The sequence below is a fragment of the Chrysemys picta genome, chromosome 7 (assembly GCF_011386835.1).
Source record: "Chrysemys picta bellii isolate R12L10 chromosome 7, ASM1138683v2, whole genome shotgun sequence".
NCBI lineage: Eukaryota > Metazoa > Chordata > Testudines > Emydidae > Chrysemys > Chrysemys picta.
This window is the reverse complement of record NC_088797.1, coordinates 111,552,781-111,577,128: the sequence shown is the minus strand read 5'-3', so window position 1 is coordinate 111,577,128 and position 24,348 is coordinate 111,552,781. Positions and strand designations below refer to the sequence as shown.

At 41.3% G+C, this 24,348-nt stretch overlaps 1 protein-coding gene across 1 annotated transcript in view; it reads left to right on the top strand.

Annotated features, from left to right (window-relative positions):
* The window catches only part of PLPP4 (phospholipid phosphatase 4), a 96,812-nt gene that overhangs the window by 38,153 nt on the left and 34,311 nt on the right, over positions 1 to 24,348 (top strand). Inside the window, exons 3-5 of the mRNA XM_008173307.4 lie at positions 2,647 to 2,737; positions 5,784 to 5,847; positions 8,083 to 8,207. Of these exons, the coding sequence (XP_008171529.1) occupies positions 2,647 to 2,737; positions 5,784 to 5,847; positions 8,083 to 8,207 (280 nt within the window). The remainder of the gene's footprint in view (positions 1 to 2,646; positions 2,738 to 5,783; positions 5,848 to 8,082; positions 8,208 to 24,348) is intronic.

Genomic DNA, 24,348 nt, shown 5'->3' with positions numbered 1-24,348 from the left:
AGTGTTACCAGATGGATTGTACAACATTTTGGATTTAGTTTCTGTTTTACTTCTATCCTTTGTTGATATCTTCTGCTGCTCCTGCCTGTTCAAAAGATTTCTAACTCCCTTGTTGCAGCTGTATAATCTATAACTCTGTCAATGAGGCTATAGTTTGACATGTTCTTCAAGAACGGAAGATAGATTTTTGGGGGGTGGGGTGGGGGAGGAAATCCTTCCTTTTAAAAATAATAATAATTCTAGATTTTACCCTCCCCATTTTTTTCACTGTCTCTGATAACAGGGTTTAATTTCCGTTTTCAGAGAGAGAGAGGGAGATATTTGCAATCCTAGGGTACAAGAAATAAAGTCCATTCTTAGCACTGTATTCCGCCACCAATCCACACAGGAGATTGAACTGGAACGAAAAATGTTCTGCACAAAAATTGATGGCAAGCTTAATAAAATGTAAAAATAGGGAGCCATCCCCCGCCCTCAATTTCACCCTTATTATTCACTCAAGTCAACGGGGTTGCATGGATGCAAGAGAGTGGAATGTGGAGCAGGATATATTATAACAGCAGTAAATCCTTTGCACTTTTATATAGCTCACTACCTCTTATGATTTAAAAGAGCTTAATATTGGCTCTGAGCATTGGGTATTATTTCCGTTTTTCAGAAGGGTGAACTAGGATACAGAATCCTCTTTGTCCTAGCTCCCCAAATCTCCATCAATTTCTCCATCTTTTATTTAAATGGGACTACTCGAGGAATAAGCTACTACTCCGTGTAAATAAAGGTAGCACAATCTGGCCCAGGTTAAATGGCTTGCCCAAGCTAGCATGGCAGATAAATCAGTATCATAATGTACAGTTTAATTTTCAGGTTCTCTAAAACATCCCAGGCAGCTTATTTTCACTTTTCTCTGCTATACAATATAATTAACTCCCTGCAGTAGCAGAGCTGGATGAGTAGTATCCCTGCTGAAGGACATTCCTCACAAGAATCTAGACTGCGGCTTTACAATCAAGCATTTATTGCAACGTGATCCATCAGCCAAAGGCCAAATTATTTCTTTAATGGGAGTGTCATTAAGGTCCATGGGAGTCATGCACATGCATCCAAGGTAGATTTTGACTGGAAGTTCCTTTGCCAGACAAGAATGGCACAAAATATGCTATTGCTGTACCTTGCTCCCCTAGAGTTTAGTTGTGGATGTTTGGGAGCTGTTTCCCCCGCCCCCCATTTTTGCCCAAGATTAAGCAACCTGCCATTGGCTCCACTCCAGTACACTTGTTCCGTACATGAAAGAATCATAAGACTCAGGTCCCCTAATGCTTCAGTAAAGTCAGCTCAATGCTCTTTTGCAGATTTTGGAAAAAATATTAAGAAAAGATTTAAGCACCCCCAAGCTTTGAAAAAGTTTGTGCTGGATTCTCCTACCTGTATTCACACTAGGTAGTATCTTACTCCACAAGTGGTCCTATTGAAGTGAATGGGTTTCCTTATGAAGAAAAAGCACTATTCAACACAAGAACATCAAGGACTGAATATGAGGTTTTTTTTAACCTGAGGTAGTAGTAAAGTATGGCAGCCAAATTCCAACATGAATGGATTTTGTGAGATTTGTGATAAGTATGGTGGGATATGTGTCGGACTATGTGTTTCACAGCAGTGAGCCCATGCATTTCCAAGTATTTAATCCCTAGATTGTAAAGTGACCCATAGTCCTGTTTATGGAAGCCAGGAAAAGGACATTTTTGGATATATGAAGCAAGTTAGCACAGTGAGTTCAGTTAGAAGTATTTTTCTGTTAGGAATCTGTACAGAGGAAAACATTGGATCAGCAAAATAGTAACTTGGCCATTTGCTTTTGTGCACCGCCAGTTACATATGCTAAATAGTTCATTCTTTTCAAACTACAGTATATTTCTGGCGAGTTGTTTACCAAGGATTTTAACTGTGACCAGCCTGCATGAAAAACAGCACAAATAATGCATCTGTCTGACATGCTTTGTCACTTCCTTTGTCAATAGCCCCACTGATGAAATTGGGTTCAATGGGATTACCAACGTACTGAGATTCTTCTTAATACAAGGGTGGGGGAATCAGGTCCAATACTATTTTCTAGTGTCTAATTTGCAAATTCTAGTCCAGACCCTACAGACACTTAAGCACATGAGCAACTTTACTCAATAAAATTACCTACTTGCTTCTTTGTTTGCAGGCTTAGGGTCTACAACCTGACATGTTTTACTCTATTAAACATTACATTGTTGTGCATGATATATGTGTTTCTTAATAGATCAGAAAGGTGAAAAACTTGCTTATCCATTTCTAGAAAACAAACGTAAAGAGATGTAGTTGTTGGCAATACTAAGTCATGATCTTTATGCACTGTTCTTTTTCATTTACAAAACTGACACTTTAAATGTAGCTCCAAGTAATTACAAATCAATTATAACCCACAATTAGGTTACAATTTTTAAGTATATTCATTGCCCTCTAGTGACAGATATAAATCGTCCCACTTTGCTCAAGGTCAGGAGTTCGATAAAGATTATTCAGCCATCCAGTCTAAATGGCACTAACTGGAACTAATTATTAATCCGTGGGGATAACAGGGAGTTGATGCTCTCATACGTGATTATTTGTTATCTCTCCCAGGCAATTTCATTCCTCACGCCACTGGCTGTCATTTTTGTGGTGAAAATAATCCGGCGGACAGACAAGACTGAAATTAAAGAAGCCTTCCTAGGTAAAGTAGATTGATTTTTAAGATGACAAGTGCATAAGAGTTCCTACTGGTGATTGTTCTAATTAGTATTCCAAGCCCTGAAAACTTTGTGGGTGAAATGCTGCTTCCACTGAAGTCAAGGAAATCTTTAAAAAAAAATCTCTCTTTTACATACATTCCTAAGCCTATGAGTTCCATGCTTTGTTTCTACATTCTACTGATCAAATCAGATTGTGGTCCTTGCTGGGTAATGAAACTCAGCTGAGATCTTTCTAATGTTGATTGGCTATAATCTGTGGCAGTCACTCCTTTCTCTCTATGTCACAGTGGATTCCTGTTTATTTCCAAGTGCAATTTAAGGCAGTGGTGTTAATTTTTAAAGCTCTCTGTGGTCCCCTATTGACTACAATAAGGGACCTTCAAATTGTCTCTGTACGCTTCACCCCTACAAAAGTCTGAGATCAGCCAAAGAACTTTTGCCAACAGACTATGGTTTCAAACATTTGGAGCTTAGTGGCAGGGTATTTGTAGTGAAGAGTCCATGACTGGAATTCTTTCCCCTTTTGCTGGTGAAGCAGAGCTTGAGTTTGTTGATTTTCAGCTCATAGGCTAAGACCCATATATTTGCCCAGACTTTTGCCTGTGCTAGACTGGATATAGAGGGTATTAATGCTAAAATCAATTTTTGGAAGAGTGGAATTCTCTTTGAGTTTGTTCATCTATTCTGGTGTTATATCAGCTTGAGAAAAGATCTTAGAGATTGTTTTTTGATGCTGCCAGTACTTGACAGTTTGTTGTTAAATTTATCATAAGCGATGTTTTATTGATGGAAAATGTATTTAGTAGGCGGGGGGACATGCATTTATACATATAAAAACATATAGTCATGGTGCTGGTTTTCATTCTGTCTCTCTCATTTCAAAAGCAAAGGAGCTCTGTCTCTGTCTCCATGGTTTGTTCTCCCTCCATGGCTCAGGGATACTTTAGATTAGTATTCTCTATTTCTCTTCCCTCCCCCCCCCCCATTTCGGACTGCCATGACCATTAGTCCTACAATGCCCAGATAATAATAATAATAAAAAAAATCCTCAAAACCCAATCACACGAGACACCACAATTTTAATGTTTTACAAAATAGCTCAATGTCCAATATTTGCATAAATTCGGACCTTTTGTGGACTGGTCATATTGAAAGAGATAAATCAGACTCAAAATGGACATGATCTTCAGCTGGTGTAGATCCACTGACTTTGATGATGCTATGTTGATTTATACCAGATGAGGATCTGGCCCATTGCATTCCGCCCACAAAAAATAAGAAATTCTTATTCTATAGCTGTTATTTTCTTTTGGAACTCTTTGATTCTGCATGGAAAAATGTTTGAATGTAGAGGACGGAAATGGTGGTTCTGATTCTCCACTGCTTTGCCCCTTGTGTTGCCATTAACATACATGTTAACTGAATGCAGGTCTTAGTTCTCGACCCACTTACACCAATGGTAGCATTTTATAGCCAGATTCCACTCACTTTGCATAAAGAAGAACAGGAGTACTTGTGGCACCTTAGAGACTAACAAATTTATTAGAGCATAAGCTTTTGTGGACTACAGCCCACTTCTTCGGATGCATATAGAATGGAACATATATTGAGGAGATATATATACACACATACAGAGAGCATAAACAGGTGGGAGTTGTCTTACCAACTCTGAGAGGCCAATTAATTAAGAGAAAAAAAACGAAGTTGGTAAGACAACTCCCACCTGTTTATGCTCTCTGTATGTGTGTATATATATCTCCTCAATATATGTTCCATTCTATATGCATCCGAAGAAGTGGGCTGTAGTCCACAAAAGCTTATGCTCTAATAAATTTGTTAGTCTCTAAGGTGCCACAAGTACTCCTGTTCTTCTTTTTGCGGATACAGACTAACACGGCTGCTACTCTGAAACCTGTCACTTTGCATAGACGTAAATGGCAACACAAGATGGAAGGCTGTGTGGATAATTTCATGGAGGTTAAGTCCATTAATAGGCTATTAGCCAGGATGGGTACGGAATGGTGTTCCTAGCCTCTGTTTGTCAGAAGGTGGAGATGGATGGCAGGAGAGAGATCACTTGATTATTACCTGTTAGGTTCATTCCCTCTGGGGCACCTGGCATTGGCCACTGTCGGTAGACAGGATACTGGGCTAGATGGACCTTTGGTCTGACCCAGTACGGCCGTTCTTATGTTCTTATGTGTGGATAATCATAAGAACATAAGAACGGACGTAGGGTAATCAAACTTAAAGAACCCAGAGGAACCCCCTCTAGCATTAGGTTCAAAGTTACAGCAAACAGAGGTAAACACCCTAGTAAAAGGTACATTTACAAGTTGAGAAAGCAAAGATAAAACTAACACGCCTTGCCTGGCTGTTTACTTACAAGTTTGAAATATGAGAGACTTGTTCAGAAAGATTTGGAGAGCATGGATTGATGTCTGGTCCCTCTGAGTCCCAAGAGCGAACAACCACCAAAACAAAGAGCACAAAGAAAAACCTTCCCCCCCACCAAGATTTGAAAGTATCTTGTCCCCTTATTGGTCCTTTGGATCAGGTGTCAGCCAGGTTACCTGAGCTTCTTAACCCTTTACAGGTAAAAGGATTTTGGAGTCTCTGGCCAGGAGGGATTTTATAGTATTGTACACAGGAGGGCTGTTACCCTTCCCTTTATAGTTATGACAACATTTAATTAGAAAGTTCCTCATTTATTATTAATTATTATTATTTATGTCAGCACTATAGCTGGTTGGAAAACAGGAATGTTTTTCATTATTCTTTTGCAAAACGTATCGTTCCTTTTTTTCCTTTGGCACAACAGAATCAGACCAGGATTATTACCCTGTTCTGCAGTTTACTCTCAGCCAAAATAAGAAAAGAAACAATGGGGTTATTAAAATCTTTCAGCTATACTGAAGAATCCAATTTCAATCTGTGAAAAGTTTCAGTTCATAAATCAAACGCTGTAATACTAGAATTTATAACTTGTTACTTAGGTTGTTGTTCTTTGTTCATTTTGTTTTTTAGCTGTTTCCTTGGCTCTCGCTCTGAATGGAGTCTGCACAAATACTATTAAATTAATAGTGGGGAGGTAAGTCTTGTCATGTTCTAAGTGATGTCTTAAACTGTCAAATTAAGATTGTCTGTCTATAATCCATTTTAATATAAAGACTAAGCAAGGCTCCAGAACACATTGGATTTGCAGAGATTCCTGTTACTCCTGTCCTCACCCCTGGAAAGTATGGTGCATATCTTCATTATGACAGGTTTCAGAGTAGCAGCCGTGTTAGTCTGTATCCGCAAAAAGAACAGGAGTACTTGTGGCACCTTAGAGACTAAGATATTTATTTGAGCATAAGCTTTCGTGGGCTACAGCCCACCGAAGAAGTGAGCTGTAGCCCACGAAAGCTTATGCTCAAATAAATGTGTTAGACTCCAAGGTGCCACAAGTACTCCTGTTCTATCTTCATTATGTGACATCTGACTGTTGCAGGATTCTTTGCTGTCAGCTTTTGGAGTTTGTGTGGCAGGTGGGCTTGTTTGAAGATCAAGACAAGGTGTAAATTGTAATCTATACATTTCACTGGTGATACATAAGGGGAACAGTCACAGTGTTCAGGGGTTTAGCTGCCAACTCCCACTTGTACAACTAAATTGAAATCAATTCATGGTGCTGCATTTTATATAAAGCATGCTACTGTCCATGAGATCTTCCATCAATAGCAGCATCCATCAAGATTACCAAGCCCAGGAGTGCAGTAACCAATGGACTCCTGGAAGGGCTCTCTCTTACTATTTCAGGAATGCTGCATGCAGAGTATCTGTGCTTATATTTTGGCACACACCCTGCTCCCACCCCAACACTGCTCTCCTGGCAGTCATAATACTTAGCACTTTTCACTTTAAAAGTGTTTTTACAAACTGTGACAAAGTTCCTCCTCTATCTTGGTGGATCCTGCGCTTATTGGTGGATTTTCTTGCCTCAGAGATTCACTATGTGGGTTGGGGAACAGCCCAGAGACCTTCCCCTCTGGAAGAACTCAGAGTTCAGGTCAATTGGGAGGTTTGGGGGGAAAACGGGCCCACCCTCTACTCCGGGTTCCAGCCCAGGGCCCTCTGGACTACAGCTGTCTATAGTGCCTCCTGTAACAGCTGCATGACAGCTACAACTCCCTTGGCTACTTCCCCATGGCCTCCTCCAAACACCTTCCTTATTCTCACCACAGGACCTTCCTCCTGGTGTCTGATAACGCTTGTGCTCCTCAGTCCTCCAGCAGCACACCCTCTCACCCTTAGCTCCTTGCACCTCTTATTCCCAGCTCTTCACACTCCCACCACAAACTGAAGTGAGCTCCTTTTAAAACCCAGGTGCCCTGATTAGCCTGCCTTAATTGACTCTAGCAGCTTCTTCTTAATTGACTCCAGGTGTCCTAATTAGCCAACCTGCCTTAACTGGTTCTAGCAGGTTCCCGATTACTCTAGTGCAGCCCCTGCTCTTGTCACTCAGGGAACAGAAAACTACTCATCCAGTGACCAGTATATTTGCCCTCTACCAGACTTCTGTACCCCACTGGTCTGGGTCTGTCACAAAACATAATTAACTGATCCTCGCAAGAGCCCTGGGAGGTGGGTAAGTATCACTAGTTCCATTCTACACATAGGGAAATGGAAGCAGAGAAGTTAATTGCTTGTCCCAGGAGTCAAGCCCAGATCCTCCTAGGTATTTAGGTGCCTGACTCCCATTGAAGTCACTGGGAGTTAGGTGCCTAAATGCCATTGAGGATCTGGACCTCAGCATCAGGGTTGGGATTAGAACTTTGTAGTTCTTTGATCCCAGTTCTTTAGTCTAACCAGCAGGCCATGCCTCCCTCTTATAGTAACAGGTAGGGGTGCTACTGAGTAGAGTCAACAAGCCCTGTGCAACCCTGTGGAACATGTGTGGTAGTTATTGCTCTATTGGATAGCCTGCTTGGTCACTGAGCATGCTGTGCAGGTTGGCTGAGTTATGGGATATGCAATGAGTAGCCCTGCATATTCCCTTTCAGGATCGAGCCTATATATGTCCATCAGGAATGAGCCTGTCCGAATGCAGAGATGCCACCATCCAACTGCTGCTAGCACACTCTGCTGGAAGTTTTCCTACAGACAGCATGTGTGCAAAAGTTTGGCAGGAAAGAAGGAATAAAGAACATATCTATTGCTACCACATGCAGAATAAAAAGAAGGAAGTGAACTCTCTCTATGTGATAGTAAATTTAATGATCACTTTGAGGTTCATTTATAACTACAGCTCTTATATTTCAAATGTCCATGGTGTTTTTTGTAGACCTCGTCCCGATTTCTTTTACCGCTGCTTTCCAGATGGAGTAATGAACTCTGAAATGCACTGCACAGGTGATCCAGATCTGGTGTCCGAAGGCAGAAAGAGTTTTCCCAGTATCCACTCTTCCTGTAAGTTCGTTCAAATACCACTCATCTTTGGCAAAGTTATCCTCATCTATGTGTTAGCATTGCTATTTCTGATGGATCATGCACCTGGTTTTAGCTGGAGGGAATAGCACTTTTGTAGAAAACACCTGGTTTGAACTTTTTGATGTCATCCCTTTTAAACACTAAGGCTCTGATTCTGTGACCCTTTCTTACCTTGAGCACTACCTCACTCCACAGGCAGTCCCACTCACTCTACAGATAGTCCGGATGAATTAAGGGACTGCTCAAGGTGAGAGAGGATGACAGAACTGAGAACTGTATGTAAAATTTGTGTCACAGGTTTCCAGCATTATGGGACCCCAGCCTCTGACTGGGGCGGGGGAAGGTGTCTGCAAATATTAAATCATGTTTTATTTCATTAGTTATAGTCAAATGAAATACGCTTGAATTGAGCAAGAGTTGATTAATTTATTTATTGATTTTGAAAACATTGCAAATAATGCATAGTCAGTACTTTTGTAGCACTACTTCATGAACACAAAGTGAGTCATCTGTACAGGTTGACATTTATCCATATCTTTACAGTTTCACAGTGATGTTTCTTTACAGTATATTCCATATCCTGGAGTTTTTACTTTTGTTTCAGTGTTATGGGCTGGACTGTGAGGGGACAGGGGACTGTAAAAGGGAATAAGACTGCTCCCCACCCTTACATTCCGGTCTAGTGTCAATGGCTCTGAGCACGCACAGGGATAAATGAGAGCTGTGTGCTCATTCCAAAGAGGTAGATGGGGGAGCTTAATGTGCTAGCACAGATGATTCATCACACAATGGGAGGCAGTAGCTCAGTAGGAAATTACTATCTGCCGGAGTATAGTGGGAATTGAGGCACAGTTCTTTCCATTGGCTGCTCCTAGAACAGTGTAGCTTCTCACCACCCCATAAATAGAGCTTGTGGCAGGCCCACAGTCTAGCTCATATATGGTGAGCAGTGCAGGCATATAGTACATGATATGTCACAGTCAAGTAACTTGTAGTGTTTGCAATATATCCCCAGATGCTGGTTCCTTACATCTGGTTGCAATCAGCTTGGTTCGGCATAGTGAAAAATTACACCTATACAGATTTAGATAACTGCATGCTTACTTCAAGTCCTGTAAATATACAGAGATGTACTAATAAGGGACCCGTGCTGAGAGCATATTAAAAATATAGTACCACGTCTACAGCATAATGTTCAACACTAACGTTATGTGAATTGCAGTGTGACTTTCCCATGCTGGAACATATTATGTTATAAATTGGGGGCTGCAAAGCTTAGGTACTAGAAGACATTCAGTGTACTTTTCCCCAGATGCTAAGAACATCATGGCTGTAATGTGCTCCAGTCTGTATTGTCGCACAGCCCAGGAGCCGACCACTGTTCCCATACTGAGATTCCCTGTACATTATTGTGCCCCTGGACCACAGTATGTTTGGGATCGATTTTTGTTTTTTTTTTAAACTAGATTGGATTTACTGAGTTGTAAATTGACTTTATGCCACACATAGACCAAAGTTATGAGAGAACCTTTTCCCTTCACTCGTTAACTTTATTATACAGTTTAGATTATTATATTTCCAACCACGAAGACTTTTACTAGCAAGTGATACGACTGAGGGGATATTATATACACAGCAGTTTTTATCTGTTGATAATCCTATGCTAAAGTGCAGCAGTTCGGAAACAGCTACAAATCCTTAGTTGTTTCCGATTTGATGCCATTGTGTCCGTGTTGTATGCTCTGAAGACTCAGAAAGCAGTTTATAATAAATATTTTATTTCCATACAGGAAAAAGAAACTATTCTAAGATTACATTTTTACAGCGGTACCCACCAAACTTTCTATATAGCAAAGGGGTATCCAGATTATAGGATTAACAAGAGTTTATAAAATTAAATTTAAAAAATCATCATAATTGTAAATTAATTTCCTTGCTGCCACTTCAACCTTAACTTACTCCACTGGGTTTAAGGCCTGGTCTATACTGGGGTGGTGGTGGTGGTGGGGTGTCGATGTAAGATATGCAACTTCAGCTACGGGAATAGTGTAGCTGAAGTCGACATATCTTATTTCGACTTACTTTGGGTCCTCCCGGTGTGGGATCGACGGCTGCGGCTCCCCCGTCGACTCCGCCAGCGCCGCTCGCCCTAGTGGAGTTCCGGAGTCGACGGGAGCGCGTTTGGGGATCGATATATCGCATCTAGACGAGACGCAATATATCGATCCCCGATAGATAGATCGCTATCCGCTGGACGTACCCTAAGTGTGGCAAGCAGCAAACATCATGTAAAATGCAGCATCACACCATGTTCTTGGTGTGATTTAAGCACTGGGACAGGTTACTTAGGAAGATTGTGGAATCTCCACTATTGGAGGGTTTTAAGAACAGGTTAGACAAACATCTGTTAGGGATGGTCATGTATATTTAAGACTCCCTCAGTGCAGGAGGAAGGATTAGATTAACTCTTTACGTCCCAACAAGCTCTACATTTCTATGATTCTATGAGTTGTTCTCTTTAGAGCTGTTACTACAGCTATACATTTCCTGGCTTTCTTCAGCATCACACAGTGAAATCCCCACACAACTCCCAAAAAAACCACACGCTCATCCTAGAGTCAAAATGCTAACCCTCCTGTGTGCTGGTGTTATTAATATAAAGTTATTTCCAAAATTACCAAACAAGAGCCAAGCCTAAGACTTCTCCCTAGGCTTGGCTGTGTTTCTTCCCTTGGAATATCTCTTGGTCAGAGGACTACTCCCACTTCCCTTTCTATAGAGGGTGGAATCTAATCAGCCACACCAACCCAATGAGTTACTAGTAATTAACCAGCAGCTCCCTGCCTGGACCCAAGACCTTCCAGCAGGATAGGACAACAGGAGAATCCAGCCAACCTGTTTCAGACCTGTAAATCTAGCTCTTATGGCCAAATTCTAGTCTCACTTACACCAGTGTAAATCCAGAGAAACTCCTCTGACATTAGTGGAATTGCACCATATTTACAAAGGGATAAGTGGAAATAAGATTTAATGTTGCATTAGCCCCTTCAATGTTATGTTCCCTTGCAGCTTCTGTGCTGTAGAGTGGATGGAGCAATACTGGAGGTGATTTTTACCCCATGTCCCTTTCCATTTAGGCTGCATCAAAGAAGCTTATAGTTTTTCCTATGGTTTCATGTTTTTCTGGTAGTAAAAATAAATAACTCACCATGGGAGGAATGAGAGTTGACATAATAAACCATAGCATCTCTCTTGGAATCATAGTTAAAAGTAGCCCACTGCAGTTTGGCATTTCCTCTTTCATTTGGACATATGAAGGAAATAAATCACAAGCAAAAGTAACATGCTGCCCAGCAGCTGGTAAAGAGAGATTAAAAGCCTCAGTCAAAAGCTATTTTCATCTTCAAACCAGCATTCTTTCCAGTATTCCTTGGCCAGGCTGTCAATCAAAAGCCTTGTTGTACAAGAATCTGATACCGAATCTATGCAGACAAGACTTTTGACAGGAAGATTTGTTTGTTGTGGCTGTGGTGCTACATAGATGCATAGCAAGGTCGGTCTCACTGACAGATCATCAATGGAGGAACCTGACACTACATGTGCAGTAACATCATGTTGAATGCCACCCTACTTGCACTCTGAGGTTAACTGGTGGCTCTTGTGTGGCTTGCTCCTGCACTTGTAGAGTTGAACAATTTTATGATGCTTAAGCTGCCTGGCTATAAGTGTGAATCCCATAAAAACCTGATTCTCCCTGGCAGAGGTGCAAACTGCTAGGAAGCTGTAATTTGCTTATGTCAAGTCAGAAAATGATGCCACTTACAGAAAGCCCTTTCCAGAGTCATATCACTGCAGAGTACAACTGACGAGAGACAATCATATGACTTCAATAGAGGAAGCACCGTTTTCAGGTCTGATATTTCCTGGAATAACGTGATTAAGAATACCCAGGATAAAAACTGGGCTCATGTTACTTTGTTATAAGGGGTAGATAAGTCACATATGGTGATAACCCTGCTCAGGGGGTTTAGAAGATGAGCAATAAAAATTGTACGTAGGGTAGAGTGAGACGGGGGAAGAGCATTGTGTTGGATTCTGCTGCTGGTTTGGTTTTTTTTGCTGATTAAGGTCAGGAAGGAAATGGGCACCAGAGAATTCATGCAGTCACATGCATTATGTTGGTCATCTGTGATTCCAGTGAGATGGTACATGGAGTAAGTTACTTCTCCAAGTGTGTAAGGGTGTCAGACTGATGCCCTACTTTGGAGGTACCCTTGTCATACAGGAGGGTGTTTAAACAGGGTAAAGGATTTGACTACTATATTTAGCAGTTGAACTCAAAAGCAGGTGACAGCAAGAGCTAGAAGCACGTAGAGTCTTTCCATTGTAAAATATGTTTCACTGCTTCTTGCAAGCAGTGCAGAATTATTTTTAAATGAATCTGGAAGGTTTATGCAGCTTGGATACTTTTTTTTTTTTTTAATCTCCCCCAATTTAACTTTCCAGATTGAGTGGCTCTTTCTTCTTGGGTACAGGAAATAGTCTAAAATGACAATAATAGTCACCTTCTTTTGAGCAGCTTGGTGGTGCTTAATGGGAATGCCAAGAAGCTAAGCATCTTTGTGGTAACGATTTTGGAGGCCAGTAGTAGGGTTGGTTACAATTTCAGAATTTAATATCACCACTCTGTGGTTAGTGTATTAATTTATGAAGAAATGGAATAATATACAAAAGCATCACAAGCTGTTTTTGTGCTGCAGTTGTTTGGTAGGCCCAATCTTGAGTAAGAGTGGAGAGATTATATTTGATCTCTGTATTTGGAACTGTAGAGATCACTACAGGAGTACTGTATCCAGTCCTGGTGTCCACAGTTCAAGAAGGATGTTGGTAAATTGGAGAGGGGTGATAAAAGCCACAGGAATTATTAAAGAATTGGAAAACACGTCCTACAGTGAAAGACTCCGAGCTCAATCTGCGTATCGTTACAAATAAAAGGTTAAGGGGTGATTTGATCTTTACTAATATCTACATAGAGAACAGAAATTTGATAGTTAGCTCTTCAATCTAGCAGAGAAAGGTAGAATATGATCCAATGGCTGAAAGTTGAAGTCAGAATGAAAATTAGGTGCACATTTTTTAACAGTGAGCGTAATAAACCATTGGAATGCCTTACCAAAGGCGGAATTGTTGTGGTGGAGTTTTCTATCACAACCTATTTTTAAATCAAGACTGGATTCTCAAAGGTATGTTCTAGTTCTAGGAATTAATTCAGTGAAGTCCTAGGGCCTGTGTTTTACAGGAAGTCAGACGAACTGAGCACAATGATTCTTCTGTCCTTATAATCTATGAATAGTCACCAGCAGAGGCAAAAGACACTGTGACTGTCATAGGGGAAAGACACTAAATTGAATTTACCCATAAACATAATAAAATTCTCCTGATTCATTGCCAGGAAAAAAAAAAGCTGCAATATTGTTAAAGCTCCAGAGATTGGATTAGGACTAATCCCAAGTGCTGAGGTGGTTTGCCAATGGGCGTGAGGGCAATATTCTGTCCATCCATTCCAGTAAGCAGGCAAGGCACTGAAATACACAGGTGGCAGGAATCTTGTACAGTTAACACCCTTGAGTTCCACAGGGATGGAAGTATGGTGAGCACAAAGCAACATGTACCAGTCCTGAGAATGACCCTTTATGTATTTGGAAATCTTGGTGCCTGCCAACATTTGGGAAACCATAGGTGGTTATTCTCTTTTATTCAAGAGCAAACACAACCATTCTGACACCAAGTAAGGTAAAATTGGATGAATTTCTTCACAAACAAATATTACATTTCTTAGATTAGTAAATTCTACCATAAATCATCACACTGGCATTGACTCAGGGCAGCTATACTGCATACTAATTATATGCCAATGTTAGAATATTTACAGCTTTGAAGTAGCACATACCTGTTAACAGCTGGCTACTGCTGAAAACTGCTGTCCTTCCCTCTCTGATGGAGGAATAGGTACTGGGAAGTGCATCTGTTGTATGAACAGTCTGTGTTCTCCAATGGTTTCCTTTTTCTAAACTCTTTATTGAGGCTTTTGTAAGTGATGGGCCAGATCCAGAGTTCACTGCAGACAATGGACTTCAATGGAAACTGCTGGATTAGATCCTTTGGACTAACACCATGGCTAAAATGATGAACAAAAGCTGATACAACCATATCATGAATGATGAAAGAGGATGGTTCCTATTGTGCATTTAAACACCAATTTCATGGTATTTTAGGTGAGTTGGCTGGTTGCAGATCAAAATACAACCTATAACTCACAAAAGGTCTGGGGGAAAGTTCCAGCAACACAATCCTTTGCAAACAGCTAGTCAGATTCACTAGTAGTGGATCAGGGAGGTGTAAATTATGGCTGCTTGAACCAATAAGGCTATTTGTGCCCAGAGTGGGAGGAGTGGGTTGACCCAAAAGTAGACAATGATACTGCTACCTTCTCCTCTGAATGGGGAAGCTTTGATTTATGGTTAGAGCCTCACCTGTGAAAGATGCTGAGACAATGCTTGGAATCTGCACAACCCCAAGAAGCCCTAATCCCCACCCCTCTCCCATGCTATGCCTGGTGTAGGACAACTGAGGTTGTGGATTCTTTATACCAATGCAACCTCTTACCTTGGAGAACTTTTCATCTGGGGTTCCTGCTCTGGAGTTTACCACCAGCATTGACCCTGCACTGAATTTGAGCAGAATCCTTCTGAAATGCAAGGCTACTCTTTGAATTTAACATTCCAATGCTGCTATCTTTTATTGGCTATTTTATTTACTCTGTCAGAGAAAAACACAGTTCTCACTCTTTTGTTGGGTGCAGCAAACCTGTCAGGCCTTGCTCTACTTCCACACACTCTTCCAAATTACTATCCCCAAAAGATATGTCAAAGCACATGGGAACAGAAGATGTTATAGTACACTTGGAGGTAGCTGAGTTGGAGGAAATCAGCCATGCCACTAGAGATGGCTGTCAGTAATGTGCCTTTCAAAGGCATAATTCCTGCTGAGTGATGGGTGGAGAGTGCTGGGAAATACCCTTTATCACACCTGTGTAACAGATCTAGCTAACATTCCCCCTCATCCCCAGTGCAGCCACCTCAGTGTAACAGGGGGAGGAGAATCTGTGTCCCTTCTGGGGTCACTCCTCCCAGTGCTAGGAGGCAGATTATTCCTCCTTGTGAACAGGTGAACTAAGGAGGCAAAAATGCTCCTTTTGCTATTTTCTCTCTCTCCTAGTATTAGGCACAATTCAGCTCTGTAATGTAGCAAAATGAAAGCCGAACAGAATAAAGGACAGAATGCACAGACATGCAGACTTGATGCTCTGGTATGTTTAGCACAACAAACAGCATGAATTGGGCAGAAATCAGTAAAAGCTCTTATAGTCAGAATAAATTGGATTTAATGATACCTATAGCAGAATGATTATCCAGCATATTGAATGGGGGAAAATACAACGTATAAATAAAGTCTGCTTAATTGATTAAGCCATGCACACAGTAGTTGATGATTGAAAAGCACACTGAACTTGCAAGCGTACAGCATACTGACGGGGTGGACAGAAAGCCTCCTAGAATTGATTTCTTGCCCTTTATCATGTGGCTGATGTCATTTTGATGTCTGTGTCAGGTCCACAAGATCCTTCCATAAGCAAAGTGTGAGCCTGGAGTTCTGTCATGTAATTTATTGAACAATCAGTATTGTCTGACGCTTTGAATCTCTGTTGTTAAAAAGTTACCATCTCACAAAAGCTTCTTGTTAAGTTTCATTATTGCCCTAGACAATGGAGTGCACAACCAGTTTTACATGCAGTAAAGCAATTCTAAGCAGACCAGATGGCCAGTGATAAAGACTGGAAATGTGATCAGAAAGATTCTTTTCAATACTTGTCAACCCTTTGTTACTGTAAGTAGCTTTGTGTGTCTACCAATTCAAGAGAGATTTCTCAGAGCATCAGTTTTGTGTACTATGCTTGCAGTGAATATTGGATATTAAGCTTCAGCTAGTACTTGGGGGGAAGAAGGGGAATCTGAGTTTGCTTGGGTTACAAAATTTGGAAGAGAAGAGCAGAATACAGTTTTTCAATAATTTCAGTGACCCCAATTTCCAGTTTTATAAATGAGTGGCCACAGATATTTATGACTAACTAAAATAAGTATGCGTTAGTAGGAGGACATCCTAAAATATCTTTATTGCATTATTTTATCGCTTACGATCACCATGGGACTATGAAGAATGAAGTCAATTGTCCAGCTCCCTGTTTCCTCTTCAATGCAAATAAACTGAATAGCTTGCAAAAAAATAACTCTCCATGTCTGCCATTGCTCTACTCTGGAAGTGAATTCCCTCATTTAGGGAATATTTCTGAAGTCCTTGTACACTCAAAACGCCTGTTGAATTCAGTGAGAATGTTGGATCTGCAAGGCATGCAGGATTGGGCTCTTTGTCTTTCCTCCCCGTATTAGTGAGCTTCAGTAGTATGACAAAGTGTCTGACTTTCTGCCTGATGGAAAGGTGAGTGGCCATATCTCAAGCGCCTGGTGAACCAATGTGACAAGAATCCAGAACAGGTTCTCCACCATGAGGTCTCATGTTTCTGTAAAGGAGATGTAGGTCACAAGTGAAACTGCAGTTCACCTTTCATACAGAAGGCAAAAGAGAAGATTAACCTGACTTCATGATAGAAAGCTTCAGGGGGTTCTTAGGGACAGAGACTCTCAAGAGAACTGGAGAGTTGCAAACACTGAAGGTAACTATTCCTGCTAATTTAACATAAAGTATTGTAAGACATACTTACAAGCTTTGTTTTAGATTGCATCCAAAATCTAATTCACTTCCTTCCTTGGGCTTGGTAAATCTTTAAAAATGGGTGCAGTCATCCATGGGGGCTGCTCCTCCTTTATACTGGGGGCTGAACCTCTAGTGACAGTGTACCTCACTTCTCAAGAAGAGGAGACATCAGAAAGCCTAACTATTATTTCTCCTCTGGACTCTACCTCCAAGTCAGTCAGGCATTAGTAGTGGCTGTAATGTTGTGTCTTGGTGTCTGCTTGACCTTCAATGGTATTCCAAAGGGAAAGGTGGAGTGGACTACCTTGGTCACAGGCCAGAAAGCTATGCTCAAAAAATAGGCCACTTCAACCATTTCTGTATTATAGAGTAGGGCATATGATCTGCATTTGTATTTGTCTAAAATTTCCATCCTCAAACCAGCAACTTCAGTTTGCAACATAGCTTTGCTGCAATTAAATTGGAGGAAGAGCTTATTTCAACCGACAGGATTGCAGTATGCAAGTGAATTGAAGATCATGACAGTATGTGAGAAAGAATAAAAGGGGAAAAAAGAGTAGGAGAGCTAATCTAGTTCTGATGTCATAATGCCACAGTCAGCAGGCCATAATTCAGTGAGGGCAGGGAGAAAATGGAAGGGGAAATTCTGTCTTGATTTAACAATCCCACCAACGTATCTCAGGTACAAACTAGTTCTAATATAATTGATCAGCATTACTAGTAATGGGCCTAGCAAATCAATGGGTATTTAACACTCCAGAACTTTGAGGAATTTGGATTTAGAGTTTTAATCTGAACTTTACTGTTGACCCTTTTCCAGATAGGATGCTATATCCAAATAACCTTCTTCCCTGAAAACTTCCCGAAATTTTGGATCCAGAACCAAACTTTCCAGCTCTGGTTCATCCTGAATCTAGATATATTGACGCTGGAGATGGAAAAGCCTTTTCAAATTATTTACAGTAGATTAGCCCCTTGCTAGTGGAGGATTGTTCCCCCCCAAAATATATTTTTTGAGCTTTTCCCAGCCTAATTGTATGTATTTTAACTGATAGGGTTTCCAGCAATTCCCTAGGAATATTTTTACACAGTTTACGAGTTCAATATAGGGCATATTTTTCTCTCTGATCTAGTCTTGAACCATATAATTGGATATTTCTCTTTTGGACTTGATGCGTCATTTCAGAATGCTCTGAATTCATTTCAGTATGTTCTCCTCTATTAAGCTATGCTGTGTTAGATGCCAGTTTACTAAATGCTCCAATTATTTGTTACAAAGTCTGCTTTTTGCTCTTGTGGAAGTACAGCATATGCAGTTACCACAGATTTCCTTTATAGCATGTCATATGTTCTTGTCGCCTGAACAAATAGTAGTTCAAGAACTAAAAGTTACAAACACTGCTCGACTGATCTATTCAGGTATCAAGCTCAATGGGAAAAATCCTGCCCTGACCCAAGAGAGCCAGATGGGGATTGATGCAGGGAGTAGAGCTGGCTACCAACCAGTGCAAGAACCATCCTGCAGGTTCTGGGCAGAATGGCTCAGAGAGGGGCACTGAAATATATAGCCAGAAGCTGTTTATAACTCCAAATATATTTCCTAGACCCCTTTAGACTATTATGGAGACCTGTCTTGTTGCTTACATAGAAAATAATTCTCCCTCTAATCATCTCCCACCAGGGCAGCACAAGAAAGGATTTAGGGATAGATTTTCAAAAGTATTTAGGACTTAAAAATGAAGATAGGCATCTAGGGGGAATTTTGAAATTTCCTTGGGCCCAGATCCTCAAAAGTATTTAAATGCCTAACTCCCACTGATTTCAATTTAGGCTGGGCCTAAGTGAAAATCCCATTAGGAATGTATCTGCATCTTTAAGCACCTAATATCTTTAAAAATCTGGCCAATGTTTCCTATTGTGATTTCATTCTTGTAGCTTCTTTCAGGAAGAGCAAAATGTCACCCCAGAAAAATTGCAATTGAAACTGTTGTGGAGCTATTTTATACAACATAATTGAAAACATATTTTATAAGACTAGGTAAAGTTTTGCAAATAACTGATACTTGAATCTCTTGAACAACAGAGTAAGATGTTTCAAGAAGAATTTTTTCCCTGAAACCTGCCAGATAGAATTACAAAGGATATTTTTAATATTCATTTCTGTGAACTTAGCTAGAGAGGGGCCTGATGTCTGAAGCCTCTATCCAGATCCAGTGTTTTCCCAAGTTTGTGATGTTCAGTTTTGGGACTGGAGGTCTCAGCCAAATGATGAAAGGCCTGACCTCTGAAGTTTAGACCAAGCTCTGTGTGTGCACTTTCCCAAAAATGCAGATTCACCGTTTTGATTTAGGCTAATCTCTTGTAAAACATTTCCATGTTAACTTTTAATTGAGTCTGTACCCAGTTAGTGTCATGGTTTATGTCCCCACACACAACATGGGTAATACACAATTAGTAACCATAACAGCTAACAGCATGTTACCCTGGCTAGAAGCTTAGGCTAGCCCATGAAAGTCTTTCTGTAACACTGTTACCTTGCTGCGTAGACAGGATTTCTCAGCAGTGCCTGTTTAGCCAGTTCAAGCTCTTTTCTTTCCTCCCAGCTCTCTGGGTGGTACAACATCCCTGAGGGCTTTGCCCCATGCAAAGCTGGTCCTGCTCTGTGTATGTGTCATAAGGGCACTCTATCCCCCACTGAAGCACTATGGGATAGCTGCTTAGATTTTCTCAGAATGCACTGATACAAACATAGTTGGGCAGTATGGTAGGTGTGGACACAAACATAGTTGTGTTTTGAAAAAAGTGTGTGCTGTGTTTGTTTTAACCACATCAGATAAGAGCAGCATGATGTGTACCCCAAAGTTGGATGCACTTGCAGTCTAGATATAGCCTTAACAAACAAGTGCTCAGATTCATATAGACCAATCAAGATTAAAAAAAATCAGGAACACTTAAGCAGGCTGCCAGCACCATTGTGTCTCTAATCTTCCCACTGAGTAGCTTTGCTGTCTTGGTTCTGGCTCTGAACTTCATGAATTATACTAGGGTTACCATTCGTCCGGATTTACCCGGACATGTCCTCCTTTTTGTGCTAAAAATAGCGTCCGGGGGGAATTTGTAAAGCACTCAAAATGTCCGGGATTTCCCCCCTCCCCCGGCAGAGCAGAGCGAGCAGCTGGGAGGGCTGCAGGAAAGTCCCGGGCTGGACTCCGGAGCAGCTGTAGAGGAGCCGGATCCGCCCTGCATTCTGAGCCAGGGGCAGCTCTCCCCTGCAGCCCGGTCCGGCAGCACTGTGCAGGGCCAGGGACCGGGTTTTGTTGTGCTGGGGAGCGCAGCCACGTGTCCGGCTCGGCTCGCACAGAGCCCAACACCCTGTTCTGAGCAGCAGGGTAAGGGGGCCAGGGGGCAGGAGAAGGGGCAGGGAGGTTCTGGAGGGGGCAGTCAAGAAACGGGGGGGGGCTTTTTGGGGGGAGTGGAGAAAGTTTTGGGCAGTCAGGGTACAGGTAGGGGGTAGGGTCCTGGGGGGCAGTTGGGGGGGGGTCTTAGGAGGGGGCTGTCAGGGGACAAGGAACGGGGGGAGGGTTGGGGGTTCTGGGGGGGCGGGAAGTGGGAGGGGCAGGGGCGGGGCTAGGGCGGGGCTCCTCCCGTCCTCTTTTTTGCTTGCTGAAATATGGTAACCCTAATTATAGCTACAGGGAAAGCTAAGGGAAACATGCGATTCTGTTTCTCAGACTGTGAGACTGCTGCCTTCTTCACATGGTTTAACTGTTCACTGGGTAGTTATAAAAGCCGAAGAAAAGATTTTTCAGACTAGCTTTTCATACTAAGATAATTTACCCAGACAAATGCTACAAAGAGTGTATGCAGGTCTATAGACTAATCTACAAGGGCCTGGCCCTCTCAGCTTAATAACCAAAAGGACATTTTGAGTTAGCTCTAGCTTTGTAGTATCAGCAAGAAACATCTTCATAAACATATATCAGTTCTTTCCTTGCACGTTGACATACTTAACACATGGAGTACTGCTAGGAACAGTAGCTAGTAAAAGCCTTTTAGGGCGGTGCAAATAAATACTAATGCAAAATTATTGCAACTGCTGTTTTACTATGGAGGCAACTGTTAGAGCTGGTTAGACAATTAGATATCAGTGTCTGGCAAGCAGGCCCGCCAACAGCAATTCCCAGGCCCGAGGGCCAGGGCTGTCCCTAGGGGAAGTTGGGCCCAAGGCGGAAGTGACGAATCCGTTACTTCCAGGACCGACTGCACTGGCCAATTGTGCTGGCCCATGGGGCCCCACAAAGCGCTGCGCCTGGAGCGGTTGCGCGTGCCTAGGAGCCCTGCGGCCCACCCAAGTGATTTAGGGCTCCCGGCTGGTGCCGCCGCTACCAGGCCCTTTTAAATCGCTCGGGCCCTATGGCAGTTGCCCCCTTTGATCCCGCCCCTGTCAGCAGGCCTGCTGGCAAGTCTGTCTTCTCCAGTGGTTTCCTTTTTCTAAAATCTTGAAGGAGGAATTTGTAGGTGATGATCCAGATCCGGAGCCCACTGAAGACAATAGACTTTGTTGGAAGCTGCTGGATCAGATCCTGAAAATCTTCATAGGAGTACATAATCGCACTGATACAGAACCTTTTATTCCACAGGCACCAAAGATGCTTTGCAGATAACATGTCAAATTCTAGCCCTATTTGCTTACTCAGTAGAAATGAATGACCAATTTGTGATGAATAATTTATTTCTCTTTTTAGCCTCTTTATTCCTGCTCAGAAATAGCTGTGAGTAGATTGCGGTTGTTTCAGAATTTATTAATTATTCTTATTCATTTACTGAATGTTTTTAAATGTTTCACTTATGGATTGATCAACAAGATTCAACCTTTGAGCTGTGTTTCTTATGTAAGAGATCTTTCTCATACAGTATGTGATATTGTTTCTGCTCCCTGTTTGATGAGCACAGAAGTACTTTTTGTGTGAATACATAAACATGCACATTTAAAAGACTTGGGGCCTGACTCTTCATTCTGTTACATCTGTTCTCTACTGGTTTTATTCTGTAACTCCATTGAAATCATGTTTTGTGGGTGCAATTCTGGTATAACAAGTGGAGAATCAGGCCCTGGATTTTCATGAATACTCATATGTGTAACTTTGAAATTTGCTAACTTCATTCATTTTTACCAGTAACATTCAATTATGAAAGGGACTTCGTGTGTGAGTGCGGCTCTCACCAGTCTGAGTTTTACTGACTGGGCCTGATCCAAAAGCGATTGATCCTAATGGAAAGACTTCAGTTGACTTCTGTGGGCTTTAAATCAGGCCTTAAATGAAAAACAGAACTGATACAAATAAAAGTTGTTAGAGAGAAACATAAAGTTACAGGCAGGTGATGTTTAGTTTATTTATAGTGATACTAAATTTAATAGAAAACATATTGTTTTGTATGAAACGGTCCCACATTGGCAGGAACATGAATGAAAATGTCCTAATGGGTCTTTTGCATATGCCACTTTTGTGATTCTATTATTTTAGCTTGAATTCAGTAACCTAAATGAATTTGAGATGTTGACCTTAGGCCATATAGCCCATGGAATCCTCATTTATTTCAAAGGCTCCTTGTTTCCAGAGTAGGTTTTAGTAGCGTCTCAGTTCAACTTGATCTGCTTCCAGCATGAACCTTAAACTCCCACTGTACATGAAACCATCTCTTTTCTTTCTGTTTATTTTCTTCTATCCCTGGATTGTATTATACTGGCTGAAAAATAGTTGTAGCAATTACTGTTGAATACAGCTGAAGGATTCAGAGAATTTAATTAGAAATCTCAGATGAAGCATGTAATCAGCGTGCTTGGCTGTAAGTGCAACAACAGTGGCTTTTGTGTCATATGTTTTTTGAATTAGTTACTCCCTAATGAATGGAGGGCTCGTGATATGTCTGAAAGAATTATGACCCTCTGGAAGTGGAAAAGAAATGATCTTCTCTCTTTTCCAAAGTAAGGTATACATTCACCTCATCATCACAACAGCAAACAATTGGAAAAAAGTTCATTGATATATATATAATCCTAGCTTGAGCCTTTCTTCTGCAGGAAATCAATGCTTTTAAAAGTCTTAGAATTGTATGAATGAAAGTTAAACAGTCCCATTCAGGGACTACTTTTAATAACCTGAAGTGGCATTTTTTCATGCAAAAAATTCTACCTGATAACACATCCCCCAGGATGTTTTTAATTTGTTTTTGATCATTTCTGCTGAGACTTCAAAATTTGAATGGGATAATATTGGGGTGATTTGGGTTTTGCATCACCTCATCATTCATGATTACATTTTGCAAAATTAAATGTAAACCCAACTGGGGTCTGAGTCCAGTCCCCTCTTGGAGGGTGATCTTGCTCCAACTGAAGTCAATGGCAAAACTGAATTGCTGAGTTTAATATGAAAATAACAAGTATTAACTACTGCTAATGGTTCAAAAAGGAATCAGTAATTGAAGTCAGTGGCAAGTAATAACAGAAGAATCAGACCCTTTAAAACATGCTTAAAGCACTTCAAAGAACCACTGGATTCCATGAAAGTTCTGTGCAGTTACTGAATTGGGCCCTTGCATGTTCTAGATTACTTTTGCATTATGTGTCTGAGCTGCACAGTGGATGCTACTGGGCATTAAAACATCTTTGCTCAGACTTGGGAGAAATAATAGAATATCCAAGAAGAGGGATGAAGACAGTAATTGAAAAGAATCCATGTTACTTTTACTGCTGGAAAATTAAATGAGATAACATCTCAAGATCACAGTTTTGAATAGTAATTCCCTACTTAACATATCCAGATTCTGTGCAACTACAGTTGCTTACTTCAGCTATTGTAACAACCTTAAATATATTTAAGTAAAATTCTTCTTTGGAGATCCCCCCCTCCCCTCCATTGGAAACTCCATAGAAGGGGAACGTGGCAGAAGAAAACTCCACTAGGCTCCTCCCTCAGGATTTTCCTCAGGTCCTCTTTGTAAGGTACCTCCCTGCAGAAAATACAGGGGTTCACCACCAAGACCCGCAGATCTTAGGGGAATACACATTGCATCCACATAAACACCAAGGGCCTCTGGCTTCTAGACAGCACAGCTCTATTCCCTCACCAGTGACTGCCTCTGGAGCCTCCCTTTAGAGGGATGCTCCCCAGCATGTAGGGGGGCTATGATGAACAACTAATGCATCTTTATTCTCCTTTTACTTTTTGGTGTATTTCCGCATAGAATGGTGGTGGAGGTGGTGGTGGTGGTGGGAACCATGTGCATT